The sequence below is a fragment of the Indicator indicator genome, chromosome 5, assembly GCF_027791375.1.
Source record: "Indicator indicator isolate 239-I01 chromosome 5, UM_Iind_1.1, whole genome shotgun sequence".
Taxonomy (NCBI): domain Eukaryota; kingdom Metazoa; phylum Chordata; class Aves; order Piciformes; family Indicatoridae; genus Indicator; species Indicator indicator.
This window is the reverse complement of record NC_072014.1, coordinates 35,644,019-35,658,544: the sequence shown is the minus strand read 5'-3', so window position 1 is coordinate 35,658,544 and position 14,526 is coordinate 35,644,019. Positions and strand designations below refer to the sequence as shown.

Genomic DNA, 14,526 nt, shown 5'->3' with positions numbered 1-14,526 from the left:
AGACTGCTGTATGTTATAGGCCAGATTTTAGGCTAACATTGGTAAAACAAACTGTCAGCATAACAAAATGTAAATGCTCTGAGAGATGCACATATATGGTGATTCGGCTCTGCTTCTGAACAAAGGCTATGCGAATAGGAAAGAACAAATCCCCTCAGAAAAGGGGAGCGCTGAGTTTTTACCTGTGTGAGGGGAGGTGAGGCAGAAGGGTCCTTGCACCACAGGGCCACCACCCATAGCCCTCGGAGCCGTGTGAGGCATTCGCCTCTCACTCGGCTGTGCAAAGGCTCCTGGCTTGTACACAACTCTTCCCTCGAGTGTCGGTAGCAGGAATAGGAGGAAAGCAGAGTCTGCCTTGGCAAGGGGAGGCTGACAGGTCTCCCGCTTTCTCGTCCGGCCTCGGGGACGTCCCTTAAGCCCAAGTTTCTGACGCACCTTATGGCAGGTGCCTGTGGGCGAGGAACCTCTGAGGGCGACTCACCGAAGCCCTTCTTGCCACCTCTCCTTACCCCCGCAGTGCCCTCACACCTTTCCGCACGGGGGCGAGCTCTCGCCCGGCCACGGCTCCGGCTCCCGCCCCCGCCCCGCTGCAGAGCCGGCCGCCGCTCCCCGCCGCCGGAGATGTTCCCCGGGGCGGGGAGGGAAGGACAGCGTGGGGAGGCGGCACCGCTCTCCCACCTGCTCCCCCCTCCGCCGCCGGCGGCGAGGTTAGTGATGAGGCGGCCGCGGGGAGCGGTTGGCGAGGAGCAGCCGGCGGAGTTTGTTTGCTGCCTGTTCCCGTCTCCCTGATGCTCTGAGCTGGAGTCTCCTCCTCTCCTCGGGCTCGCACCCGAACTGGATGCTCCGCTCGCTCCTTGCTTCGCTGTCACAGTCGCGAGACGCTTCCCGCCACCCCGCAAGAAATGGAGCCGTCTGTTGCCCCACTGGACACCACTCCGGACCCCGCCATCGTGCAGCCCCCCGGGGCCAGCCCGCCGGTGCCGCCCCGGGAGCAGCCTCCCCAAGAGCAGCTGCGAATCGGGGAGAGCGGGCAGTTCAGCGAGGGGCTGGAGGACAGAGGTGAGCACCTGCCCGTCCCTCACCCCGCACCCGTCTCCTTGCACGCTGCCTTCCTCTGTGACATGGCCCATCACCTCCCCTCCGTCCTGAGACGCCTAACACCCACCCCGACAGCTCTTCCTACGCCCTCCCTGTAGCACCCTCATGCTTCGCCCTCCTGGAACTATACCTTCCTCCTCATTCCGCCACAGCAGCCCTTCCCACCCTCTCTTCTTCAACCCTGGCAGCCCCACACCGGCTCCTAACTGCCCCACCAGCCGCGTTCCGCTCGCAGCCGTTCGCCGTGCTTGTCAGGGGTCTGGCGTCTGGACCCCTTCCTCGCCTTCCGCGGGGTGAGGGCCTGCAGGCCCCGCTCCCGCCCAGCCCAGCCCTGCCGCCGCCTCAGCGCCCCCGGCCGCCTCCCTTCAAGCCCCGCCGTGACACTTGCTTAACATTCCACTCCCAAGCTTTCCCATTTTTTAGTTCTCGTGCGAGCACGCTGCGGCAGGTTTAAAATATTTTTATAAACTCTCTTCGTGGCTGTTCCCACCTCGCCCGAAAACTTGCCTGCCTGGCAGGGGAGCGGGTGCCGGCGGGCGGCGGCACATGGCGCCGCTCCAGAGGCGAGGGGCAGAGCCTGGGGCTCAGGTGGCAGCGGGGACCCGGGGTTCTCCCGGGAGGGGCAGACAATGCCGGGCAGTGCCGGAGGTTTCCTCGCTTCTCAAGAAAGTGTTGCCACTAAGGTGACTTGCCGCGGGGCTTGTGGCAGCCGCCTTCCGAGCAGGGGCACAACGGGGAACATTTCTGTGGTGGCCTGCTACAGCCTGGGTAGCGAGTTCAGGGCACTTACCTTACTCTTTGTCTTCCTTCCCCACTTGCACATAACTCCTTTTTTTTTTTTTTTTTAAATTCTTATTTGCCTAAATACCTGAACAGGGATGGGAAGCTGCCTGCTTCTAGACCGTGTTACTCTTTCATGTAAAAGACGCCAGTTTCAGACATCTGTTAACGATGCGTGAGGCACTCGCTTACCTGCTGCCCCAGAAAGGCAGCTGCCATTTTAACCCTCCCCATTGCCCCGTGCTCTACCATGCCTTCAGGCTCCTCTTCCACACAATTTTGTCTCGTTTAATTTTTTTTTTTTCAAATATAAACTTTAATTATGTTCTATGTTGCCTTTTCTTCCTTGCTCTTTCTTCTCTCAGCATCCCTGAGTCCCTTTTGTGTTCTCGGTCTTCATCCCACACTACACATAACCCTTGTATCTTGCATTCTTTCCCCAGCTTTCCAAATGTCTGTGCCTGCTCAAAAATCCTAGACGCGAAGTAGAGAATTAAGGGGGAAGCACAGTCATCATCTTCTCCGATCAGTTTAAGTTATGTCAGGGCTGGGGGCAGCCCTTTTTCCAGGGGTATCCTCGCTGTCACTGCCAATGGTGGAGAACAGACACTGTGACTGAGGGCAATTTGAAGCTTCAGTTCTGTTTTAAATAAAGAATTTCAGTTTTGATTATATTCAAATATGTAAGTTTGATTACAGAATTTTTTTTTAATTTGTGCCCAGTATGACAGAGTTAAAGGTGAAAGCTGGCCCTTTTGGTATTAAGAGTAATTATTAGAGTGTCTCGTACCTCACCTTACCTCTCTAGGAGGGACATGATAGTAAAGCTGCTGATTTTATTTCCTTCACTGCCTTCACACTCTTTCTTTGCCCCTTGCAGTAGCTTTCTTTTAGCCTTTCCTTTAGTCACTGATTCCATCTACGAGGATAATTCCCAGTCATTGTAGAGGAAATTCTGGTATGCTTTATGCAGGTTGTCTCTGTTAAAATTGTCACAGTCTGTCCTTTTAGGTTGTACTTTTACTTATCCTTTCCAATGAATCATAGCAGATCCAGTTATAGAGATGATACTTCCACGTTTGCTAAAAATAAAAACTAACCCTAAATCTTGGAACAAGATATTTGCATTTTAAGAGCCAGATCCAAAATCAATTATAATTTTGTGGATGGAATCCTTAACATCTTAGTTGAACAATTTTTCTGTTAGCCTTATCTCTTTCACAGATTCTAACTTGACATTTTAAAATGATCCCTTAGCCAAATAAAAAAGAACTTTGGGTAAGTCAGCATATGGTAAAGAATATCCTAGAATCACTTCACAAATATGCCAAGCTTGTGTTCTGCAACAGTTAGGCAGGTTTTTTCTCCTGATATTTTTATGGGAAGAAAATCTGTTAATATATGAAGGCGCTGAAAGATAAAGTAAAAATCCAGTGGGTTTAACCAGCTTGTCATCTTTCCTTTACTTTAAAGAATCTATGTGTTAAAGAAATTAATGGCAATAAAAGTAATATGCTAATTTCAGGGTGGAGGAATTTAATCAGTAGATACTAGCTTTTTATTTTCGTGGCAATGCAGGTCATACTGAAAGATGACTTAATGCTTAAAACTTGTTTTCTTATGGTCAGTGGGAAAAATATGGAGGCTTACATTGTGAATTGTGTTGTTGTGTATAAATTAATGAGCTGTTGTTGCTTCTAAATAATTTTCATGCTCTGGGCTTTGGTAGTCATGTGAATGAGTTTGTATTTTTGTGTGCCGTCCCTTAGGACACTTGTAAGAATAATATGATCTTTCTCAGGGATAAAAATGATAAATACAGAAAAATAATTTGAATTGTTTTAGGAAGGAAGGGATCACATCTGTGGCAGCTAGAACATGCCAGCCATTTTGAGAGAGAGAGAGAGAAAGACATGCAGCTAAAGTGGTTCAGTTTTATAAGGATTTCAGTCTCTGTCATACTGGACACGTGCTTGACATGTGAATAGTAATCAGCAGTGCTGCACTAGCTGTGGGGCCTGTTAATTAATTTCTCAATTTAATTAGGAGATTGTTTGATTTCTAAATATCAGCTGTATATGTTGGACTTCCCAGGTAATTGTGAGCTGTAGCCATGAATTGTAGGATGTCTTTAAAGAAAGAAACGTGAGGATGTCTGTTATTCTGATCCATGTTTATTTGAGGTTTGAAATACTGAGAATTAAAATTGGCTAAGGAAACCTACTTTGCTTTACATTCCAACAAGATTTGGGCAGTAATTTAAAATCACTTGTTTGGGGAGGGGTCAGGAGGGGTGAATACACATAACATGATAAGTTGTGTTTTCTGTGTGGTTATATTGGTAGACATCTCTTCTGTATTTCAGATGTATTGCTAAATTACTTAATCTCAAATAGCAGTTTGTGCATCATTTTCTGTAGTGACAGAAGATAGTCCAAACATTGGGGAAAAAAAAAGTATTTCTTCACACAAGTGAAAGCAGGAAATATGAGAAATAGCTGTGCACTATTATCAGTAAAAGACAAACCTTTCAGAGTTGTCAGCTGGTAGTTTTCAAGTACTAAACTGACAAAGAACGTGCATGATAAGAAACGACCATCATTTCAATATAGGGCATAGTAATTCTCCTGCATGCAAGGTTGCAAATTGTTTTCTATCCATAAAGAGGGGAGTGTGTAGCAGAAAAGTGAGGTAGTATTTCAGATTTTGTAAAAGCACAGTGCAAGCATGAAATTCTCACAGTGACTTTTTGAACTCCTGTAAAGAAACTCTGTTATTGTAATTGAGATAAAAAAACACGAATAATTTTTCCAAGACAGCATGAATCCAACCAATTATGTTAGGATTTAGACCGGTAATTTTGGCAGACTTCGAGTGGCAGAATAAAATCTGGTGGCTCAAATTAACACCCCTGCATGCCTGCCCCTCTGCTGACATTGTTTGCCCCTGAGGCAGAGATGTCTGATTCTCCACTGAATGGATTGCGAAACTATTGCAGTTTTTGTCCAGTGTATTACAGTCAGTTGAAACTAATACCAGTTAACAGTAATAAACTTGGTTAAACACAGTGTGGATTCAGAAGTACACTGATAACCAGATCAGATGTCCCTGTCTTTAAAGTAGCAATAGCCATCAGAGGGAAAACTAGGGAAGGTGTGGATAACAGCAGCTTCAGCTGTTTAATCTGCTGCTGTGTGCCAGAGCCCCTGTTCTCAACCCTTTGTCTGAGACATTAGACCAGCCACTGAAATGTTGTGCTGTTAAACCAGTGCCCCAGTTCAATTCATTCAGTGCAGTCAAGTCCTTCTGGAAGGTGGTCATCCTCTGAGTGGAACCACCCACATTTTCTGGAGTAATTAATTTATAAAGTTAAAAGCCATTGGGTGTTCTCTCCAGTTAAGCAGATTTGAGCTGGAACTTGTTGGTGAAAAAGAACGTGCATTTCAAATTAAATGAATATATTAAGCACAAAAGAGTCTGAATGGGGTATACAGAAAGCAAATATTTTAAATTACACATTTTACATTTTAAAACTGGCTTAAGACTCTGGCCGAGAGAATGAAAACCAAAGGATGTTGTTATTTTCTTTATTTTAACCTGCAATTTGAGATGAGGGGACAAAAGACTTCCACAAATTGAAAGCATCACAAAAGAGAAAGCAGCCCATTCCCTTGTGTTCAACAGACTTCCATACTGATTTCAATAACGACAGAACTGGTTCATCAGTTAGTTTTAGATGAGAATTTATTGTTACCTCACGTGAAGGACATTGTGCTTCAAGAGGTTTTTTTGAACTGTGGCAGCTTTGATTCTCAAATATGCCTGCTTCTACTTCGGTGTTCAATATGTGCAGTGCATTCTTGTGCTTCAGTAGGTTATTTCACAGAGACTAATGAGCATGAGCTTTTTTTCCTGTGTTAATTATGTTCAGGATCCTGAAGTTCTGAGATGAGTTTTGATCTGAGTGAGTATAGGACTTAGCTCTTTCTTGTCTACATGTGCAGGTGGAAGCTTAAGTGATGTGAATTTCTGTAGCTGCCTTACAACTACAGTGCTGCTTTTATGTGACTGATGTGTGGGTCTTTCTATGTGAAATCAAAACAACTTTTGTGTGCTCTCTTTGCTTACTCATATATTTGTAGTAGCTCCATTCACTTAACCTTAATAATGTGAGCAGGGTTTGATTCTGTATTGATGCTACATGTAATATAGAATGTAAATATGTGATCTAGGTCTGAACTAACACAGCTGTGTTTTTAAAAGGAGCAATGTATTGTTCATACGCTCTTTGCTTATTGCTTACCAGGTTTACTAGAAAGCAGTACAAGGCTAAAACCTCATGAAGCTCAAAGCTACAGAAAGAAGGCATTGTGGGTTTCCTGGGTCTCCATTATTGTCACACTGGCTCTTGCAGTGGCTGCTTTCAGTGAGTATTGGGAATGTTTTAAATCTTCACAACTCTTTTTTTTTTTTTTTTCTTGTGGGCTCTCAGAATGCCTGTCTCTGTGGAAGCTATCTCATGTTTTTTTCTTCACAACCCCTGAAGTGGTTTCTCTCTAGACTGCATGTGCCTGCATGGTGCTTATAAATTAGTAAAACTATTTTTTTCTGCAGAGGATGGGGTTGTTGAAGGTCGGAGAAAGAAACAGGAGATGTTGATTCTTGCTAGCATTTATCCATGTGGAACTGTTCATTTCACAGAATAGTGTAAAAATCATTATACAGTGGATTGCCTTTAACAAAAGAGATCAAATATGACAAGTGTCCATCTACCTGAGATTTATAGTGGGAATGCTTTAGTAAAGAACAGAGAATTGTAAGGGAGAAATAGATAATTTATCTGTATTGCACTGACCAATACCCTAACAAAACGCTAATCTGGAAGACAAATACCAGTGATTTAAGCCAGTGCTTGTTTCAAGACATTTGTCTAGTTTATCTTTACACAGAGATTTTGCAAAAACCCATAACATCCCCAAACCACTTTCACATGGAAAAAATTGAAATATATCTATTTATTTTCAAAACAAGAAAAAAACCTGCTGCATTGTGCAAATAAAGATATATTTAGTTCAATGCAAATTTGTAAAATTCTTCGCCAGTTAAGTAACACTGTAAGGACAACAAAGAAACGTTTAATTTGCACCAAAATCTTTACAATGTCACATTCTATGCTCAAAAGAAGTAAAAACCAGAAGTCACTGGATTTGTATGTTTATATAAACAAAAGGAAAGCTCTCTTTAGGAGACATCTAAGATGTCACAAAACATCATTCTTCAGCTTGATAAAGACAGACTTGCATTATTTTTCTTCCTCTTTTTTCGAAGCTGCAGCAGCATGTGTTTTATTATTCTAATCTACAGCATATGACCTGCTACTGGAAGTTGGTGTCAGCTCCCAGGAGAGGTTATTAGAATCTGACCAAATGGTATCTGAAAACTCAACCGACATTACTTGAAGTGCTTTATATAGAAACACAGGTAGAATAATGTGATTCAAAAAGAAGAGAAAAGAGAAAGAATACTTAAAAGCAGAATCTAACACTGTGAAGAATTTGAATGTTAACAAGAAGGCCAGAGATCTGAGTTTCCATTTTGTTCTGCTTCATGAAAGTACAGTAGTCTGTCTTTGCTACTGAAGCAACGTAAAAGTAAATAATGTGTACAAAATAATTTTTTTACCTGCTAACGGGAATATTGAGAAATGGCTTCATTTTATGTTGTCTTGCAGTTTACATAAATGAAATAAATATAATGTGGATAACTAATTATAAAGGGATATTTTAAAACATTAGTAAGATTAGTTACACTGCCTGAAGTCTTCTATTTTCTGTTTGGTTTATTTGTGGTACTCTGATAGTGTTTAGAAACCCTACGACAAAAACCAGCAGAGAAGGTAGTCCCTACCTGAGTATACTGTGACTGCATACTCAGCTTGAGTAGAGAGATTGAATAACTGGAATCAGCTGTTAGTAATAATTACTAATTCTGTGTTTTCGTAATGTATCTTTCCTTGTGGTTTGAAGAAGCTAGAATTATGAAGAATAAAAGAGGAATCAGCATACAGATACATAATAAATCTGTATGGAATCTCTTAACAGACAGTTAAAAGTTGGCTTACATGCCACAAAAGTATTGCCAAGGTTTTTGATGTGCTTAGTATTAAAAATTCTAGGTCTTTGAGAAAAATACAATGACTCCCACATGCCATTTCAGCAATTCTGTTCAGTTTATTGTCTCACATTGGCTGCTCTTTTCCTTTGTGATCTATTTTTAGCAGGTTTGTCTAGCCAATCCATGAGTTGGAAAACATGCTAGGTGACCAGAGTTTGATGTCTGATATAAATGACTGGTTGTCACTTTGGGGTGTCTGGCTGCCAATTCTTTGCAAACATGTGCTGTATAAAGCATCCAGTTTCTGTTTCCACTTATCTGTAATGGTAAAGCATTAGCAGTACAGCCCTGAGGTTCTCTTTCAGTGAAAAATGGGGACCTGCTGTGCTAATTGACGGGCCACACTGACTGTATTCTCGCTGTTCTTTCTGATTCCCCTTTAAATTATTTCTGTAAATTTTTGTTTTATCACCTTTATAGGCTTCAAAATACTTTTTTTATTGCAAGTGTATTTTATGATGCTGCCTTTGCAACGGTACATGATATAGTAAAGATACTAGGCCAGGGAACTAACGGTACTACATAACTGTGGTTGAAGAAAGGGAGGACATGGAAGGCAGATACTAAGGGGAGTGATAACTGTGTGCATGGTCTGTGTGTAGGGTGGGGATGTGATTCAGAAGCCTCCTGTTTCAAGTGTTTATAGCTAGACTTTTCCTTTTTTTCCCTCCCCCTCCTTTGAGTGCTACATCTTGATCACCCTTCTTCCTTTCAAGATTTGTCTGGTTACTAGCAACATTATTTTTTTTCAGTATTAGAGCAAGTTGGAATGGTTTATCTTGACTGGTATGAGAGCCATCTGAACTCTGATTTTTCTTTCACTTGTTAATTTTGAAAGAGACTGAGAAATATCGATGCTGATCTGAGTACATAGGTTAAGTTTTCTATTTAGACAGTGAACTATGGTGCCTGAGGCATGAGATGCATTGATATGAACTCTGTGTGTTAGACTTACACTACACACAGATTCTTTTTAATAGTATTATGAAGGTGTATAAATTCAAATTATGATATACGCATGTACACATTGTATATTTGCTACATAACAGGTGTAAGTTATGTATTTTCTCTGGGATGGACGTTTTTGTGACCTAAAATACTGAAATGCTGTATACCCTGAAATGTGTTCAGTCTTCACATTTGGAAAGCTGAACAAGCCTAGGCTGGATATTGAGCAGAATAGAGAAGCTTAAGGGAAATTGCAATTATCATCTTTCTTTCTCTAATATTGAGAAGCAGGACTTAGACTTCTTGTGGCCAAGAAGGCCAATGGTATCCTGGGGTGCATTAAGAAGACTGTGACCATCAAGTCAAGGGAGGTTCTCCTCTCACTCTGCTCAGTCCTAGTGAGGTATTGTATCCAGTTCTGGGCTTTCCAGTTCAAGAGAGACAGGGAACTACTGGGGAGAGTCCACTGAAGGCTACAAAGATGATTAGGGGACTGGAGCATCTCTCTTACGAGGAGAGGCTGAGAGACCTCAGAGTTTATCCTGGAGAAGAGAAGACTGAGAGAGGGATCATATCAGTGCTTATCAATAACTGAGGACAGGTGTCAAGAGGATGGGCCTGGGCTCTTTTTGGGGGTGCCCCAGTGGTAGGACAAGGGGAAATGTGCACAGATGGGCTGCCCGGAGTAGAGAGATTGGAGAGTCTCCACAGAAGACTTTCAGAATCTGCCTGAAAGTGTTCCTGTGTGACCTGCTCTAGGTGAAGCTGCTTTAGTAAGGGGATTGGACTAGATGATCTCCAAAGGTGCCTTCCAACCCCTGTGATTCTGTGGTTACATAGGCCATAAAATAAGCTTTTTCCTTTAGCTAAAATAAAATATCTCTTCATGTACTTAATTTTGCTACAGAAATGCTGTACTTGTAAAAGACCATTTGGAAGTTTAAGCTGCTGTCTCTAAATACAGCTCATGCACTGTGGGGTAATCATTGCGGTCATGTTGGCTTTCAGATCTGTTGAAGGTGTTGCTCTCCACACAGAGTTGCACAAAGCTTTGGTAAAATTTTTGTAGACTTTAATTTATAAGATTTGTGAGATCACTGGAGCCCTACAGTGTTATCTTTAGTGTCTGAAAGTACAGTACTTTTATGATCAGACGCAATGCCTGATAGATGAGTGCATTTCACTTCTGATTTTAATGCTGCCCGAAATATGCTTGTTTGTAGAATTCCCAAGAGTGGATTTACATTTTTTTTAAGTAGGTAGTCTTAACATGAGTCTGGCCATGATAACAATTACTAAAATCAACAATTTATTCCTCAGCATACCAACTGAGTACTGAAATAAAAATTTTAATACAATTGCTTCTGTTTTACAATAATATAAGAAAAGAATAGTAACATAATGTGGACATCATCTTTTGCAATGTGTAGTATTAGGTTGCAGTCTGACTTCATAACTATAACTTCTTTCTGTAGCTGCAGTATTGTAGGTTTCAGAATCATAATAGAGGGCAAGGGATTATCACAGATGGAATGGAACTTTGGTGTTTTGAAATCCATTATTCTTGATATTTATGTTACTGCAGCATAATTTGGAAAAATATACAAGTATAGCTTTGGCTGTTGTAGTTTAGTTTCTGCTCAAGCAGCTTATTGCTGTTAGTGTTGTCAAAGCAGAAAACAGACTCTCTGCTACTTCTTGTCCAGTATAGCCTTGTGATTCACAGAAATCAGCCTTTTCATTCATCAGCCTTTTCATTCATCTTCCTCATTTGATTATCTAAAATTGTTTCACAGTGAATGGAGTAGTCATGTCAATGCATCAAAACAACGTATAGACCAAATTCTGCACCCAAAGCTCTCTTTGTAGTCAGAGACTCAGTGAAGATTGCGAATGTATGCCTTTGTAAATGTGAGCTTTGTAAAAGGCGTTCATGAGGCAGCCGTCAGGATGGAGCTTGCAGACGGCCTGTCCCAGTGTGGTCAGAGCACGCCTGAACAGGCCCCGCGTGCTGATGCATCATGGGAAGAGTCTGCAGAATGCTGGGGAAAGAGCAGGCAGCTTGTGAAATCTGTCCTCCTGCTTGCTTTAGAGACTACTCTTTTCAGATCACCACAGGTGTATAGAATCATAGAATGGTTTGGGTTGGAAGGGACCTCCAAAGGTCATCTAGTCCAACCCCCTCTGCAGTAAGCAGAGGCATCTTCAACTAGATCAGGTTTCTCAGAGCCCTGTCGAGCCTTGCTTTGAATACCTCCAGGAATGGGGCCTCAACCACCTCCCCATGCAACCTGTTACAGTGTTCCACTACCCTCATGATAAAGAACCTGTTCCTAATACCCAATTTCGGTCTGCCCTTCTGTAGTTTGAAGCTGTTGCCCCTTGTCTTATCACTGCAGGCCTTTGTAAACGGTATCTCTCCATCCTTCCTGTAGGCCCCCTTCAGGTACCGGAAGGCTACTATTAGGTCTCTATGGAGCCTCCTCTTCTCCAGTCTGAACAGCCCCAGCTCCCTCAGCCTGTCTTTGTAGCAGAGGTGCTCCAACCCTTTGATCATTTTTGTGGCCCTCCTCTGGACCTGCTCTATCAGCTCTGTGTCCTTCCTATATTGAGGGCTTCAGACCTGGTTGCAGTACTCCAGGTGTGGTCTCACCAGAGCAAAGTGGTAAAATCACCTCTCTGGATCTGCTGGAATCACATCTTTTGATGCAGCCCAGGATGTGATTTGCCTTCTGGGCTGCAAGTGCACACTGTCTGCTCATGTCTAGGGCTTTTTTCACAGGGCTGCTTTCTATCACCTCATCCCCTAGTCTGCATAAGTGACTTTAGAGCACCACAGTCCTCTTTAAGGGTTTGGCTTTATAAAAATAACTGAAAACTGAGTGCAGAAGTAGATCCATGATTTGAGGTCCTGTCCTGGTCAGTGTTTAGTCTGGTGTAGTAAATATGCACTATGGTTTTGAGAAGGTGAGTTCTATCAATCTGTGTTGTGTCTTGGGTGGAAACCTGCTAAATACAGTTCTGAAAGTGGGGGTATTTTCTAGGACTAACCTTTAGCCTGTGGATGAGATGTTACAAGTAAAGGCAAAGGCACTGACATTCTGATTTTGTATATAAAATGATTTATGTTCCAGAATGAATTAATGAAAAATAATTTATTAAAATGAGTTTCCACGTATTGTAATTAGAGAAGCATTTTGTTTGAAATGCATGGCACATACACTTAGAAATTTCAGAGTAGAGCTTGCTTTCAAATTGAAGCTTCATTCTTGTTCAAACTCTCTTAACAGATGGGTTCAAACTCCAACAAGCCCTAGGAAATATGGATCCAGGTCTGCTTTCTTCATAGAAATGATTAAATTGAGCCATAAAATCTCGTTTTGGTTAACTGTAGGACATGACTGCTGTTTCTCCTTCCCTATTATGCTACTGTGGTACAGTGCAAATGGAGTTACATGGGACAAACTGAGCAGCTGAAGGTGTTACCCTCTGAATGCTCAAATCTGGACATATTGATGCTATCTGTCACTCCTCACCTCAGGTGTACTACTTGGACAACTGAATTGAGGAGTGACTATATTAATTTATTGATGAATATTTAATTTTCTCAGTGATCCATTCCTATTATTGCTTGGAAAAAAAAATATATGTGAGCTTTCACTTACGTTTGCACAATATTTCGTATACCCCGGCCTGTGACTAATAATAATGCTCCTAATAAATAATATAGGTGAAGGTTCATGGTTCTGTGGCTCTTTAATTTAGATATCCAATTTGACATTCTTTAAAGGTCACTAAATTTCAGACAAACGATGAGCATTCAGAACTCAGGCCTGCTTTACAGTGTCTCAGCTGAGTACCTAAACAGAATTCGCCAGTGTCACTTTGTGTTTTCTCTTCCAGAAGTTATAAAAAAATGCATTTATCACTCCTAAAGACCTGGGAGGTTCAGTTTTATTTTTTTTTCCCAGTACAGTACATAACATTTATCCCAAAAGTTACATTTCAAGTCACAATACCATGCAGGCCCCTAAAAGCAATCAAAAGCTAAATACAGAATTGAGCTTGCTCTGTGATAGTATGCAGATCTCTCATTTTGCATGTTTCTCAGGGCACTTAATTGTATCAGTTACAAAAAGACAGATGCTTCTTGGCTGTAGTCTCACAGAAGAGTTAATGAAATATAGAATTCCCAAAGTAGACTTCTAATATTGGTGACACTTGTGCAACCCTTTTGTCCTTGTTACAGCGGCATTGCTGCAGTCAAAACCAGTTTGATCCTAACCATGTTGTACATAACGTCTAAAGGACAAAAAGAAATCCACTGCTTGTGCAGCATAGGACCACATAGCCTTTTGTATAGGTCAGCAAAATGAAATTTTCATTCACTGAAAATGAAATGAGAGGCCAGTAAGGGCTTGTCTTTTTTTAGGCACACAAAACTCTTAAGTGACTTTCTTGGGAGGAGAAAATAACATATGGATGTCAAGTTCAAGACTGATAGCTGTTGAACAGAAGTATAGGTCTAAAATCTGCTGTGCTTCACACAGCATGAAATGAAATCTTTTCCTTAGTTGGCAGGCAAAATGATGATAGAAGTCTGTGAAACCTAGAACAGGCTACATAATGATCTCTGACTATGTATTTCAACAGCAGTCAGTTTTAAAAATCCTTGCTGTGATGGAGGTTTATTAAAACAACTGGATTTGTATTTAAACGTTGTCTTGAAAAACTTGCAAACCTGCTATATTTTTGTGTTAGAAAATAGCAGTTCAGTCATTCCTTGTTCCAAGTACCATTCCTTTCTCATCCCAAGTAATTTTGAAATTAATAGAAAATGCTGATACTGAGGGAAAATTAGCAGTATACCATGTCATGGAGAATGAGGAACGTGCAAGTGTGTTGAGTCTAGGCTACTAAGTGTAAAAATCATGACTACAACCACACATACTTCCTTTTGTTTTATTTTTCCTTTCTGAGATTGTGGGCTTGTTCATGCAAAAGTCTGAAATAGTCTGCACAATATATAGACCAGTCAGAACAGTAATGTCCTTTAAATGAATTAACATCTGTATTATATTACATAATATAGCATGTAATAGAGGTGGTATAGATAATATAATATATTAGAATATATATACCTCACGTATTTTATAGCAAATTTTAGATGCTCTAAATTGGGTCTTTGGTTTTGCCATCAGATCTCTGTTAGGGCTTCATTAAAGGCAACTTTTTGTTTGATGATTCAGCTATGAGAATACAGTTGTGTAACAAAGTACAACATACTGATAAGTAAGGTAAATAACTAGGCAGTGAGTGTTAAGTAATTGGGCTAGTATCATGGAGCCTTGTCATATCCCTAAGAGAATTCTACGATGCCATAAGAGATAGACGTAGGTAGAGGTTGAATTTTGATATGGGAGAAGAACTGAACTCTTAAAGGGAAGGGCTTTAGGCATGCCACTTCATGATAACAAAGCAGTGTGGGAATGGTGTGCTCTACAGCCATCTCTGGCCTGTAGTGGA

The 14,526-nt window shown here is 41.6% G+C and overlaps 1 protein-coding gene across 1 annotated transcript in view; it reads left to right on the top strand.

Moving 5' to 3' along the window:
* The first annotated feature begins 902 nt into the window (after positions 1 to 902).
* TMEM163 (transmembrane protein 163) overlaps positions 903 to 14,526 on the top strand; it is a 92,182-nt gene continuing 78,558 nt past the window's right edge. The window contains exons 1-2 of the mRNA XM_054381105.1: positions 903 to 1,059; positions 6,185 to 6,304. Of these exons, the coding sequence (XP_054237080.1) occupies positions 903 to 1,059; positions 6,185 to 6,304 (277 nt within the window). The remainder of the gene's footprint in view (positions 1,060 to 6,184; positions 6,305 to 14,526) is intronic.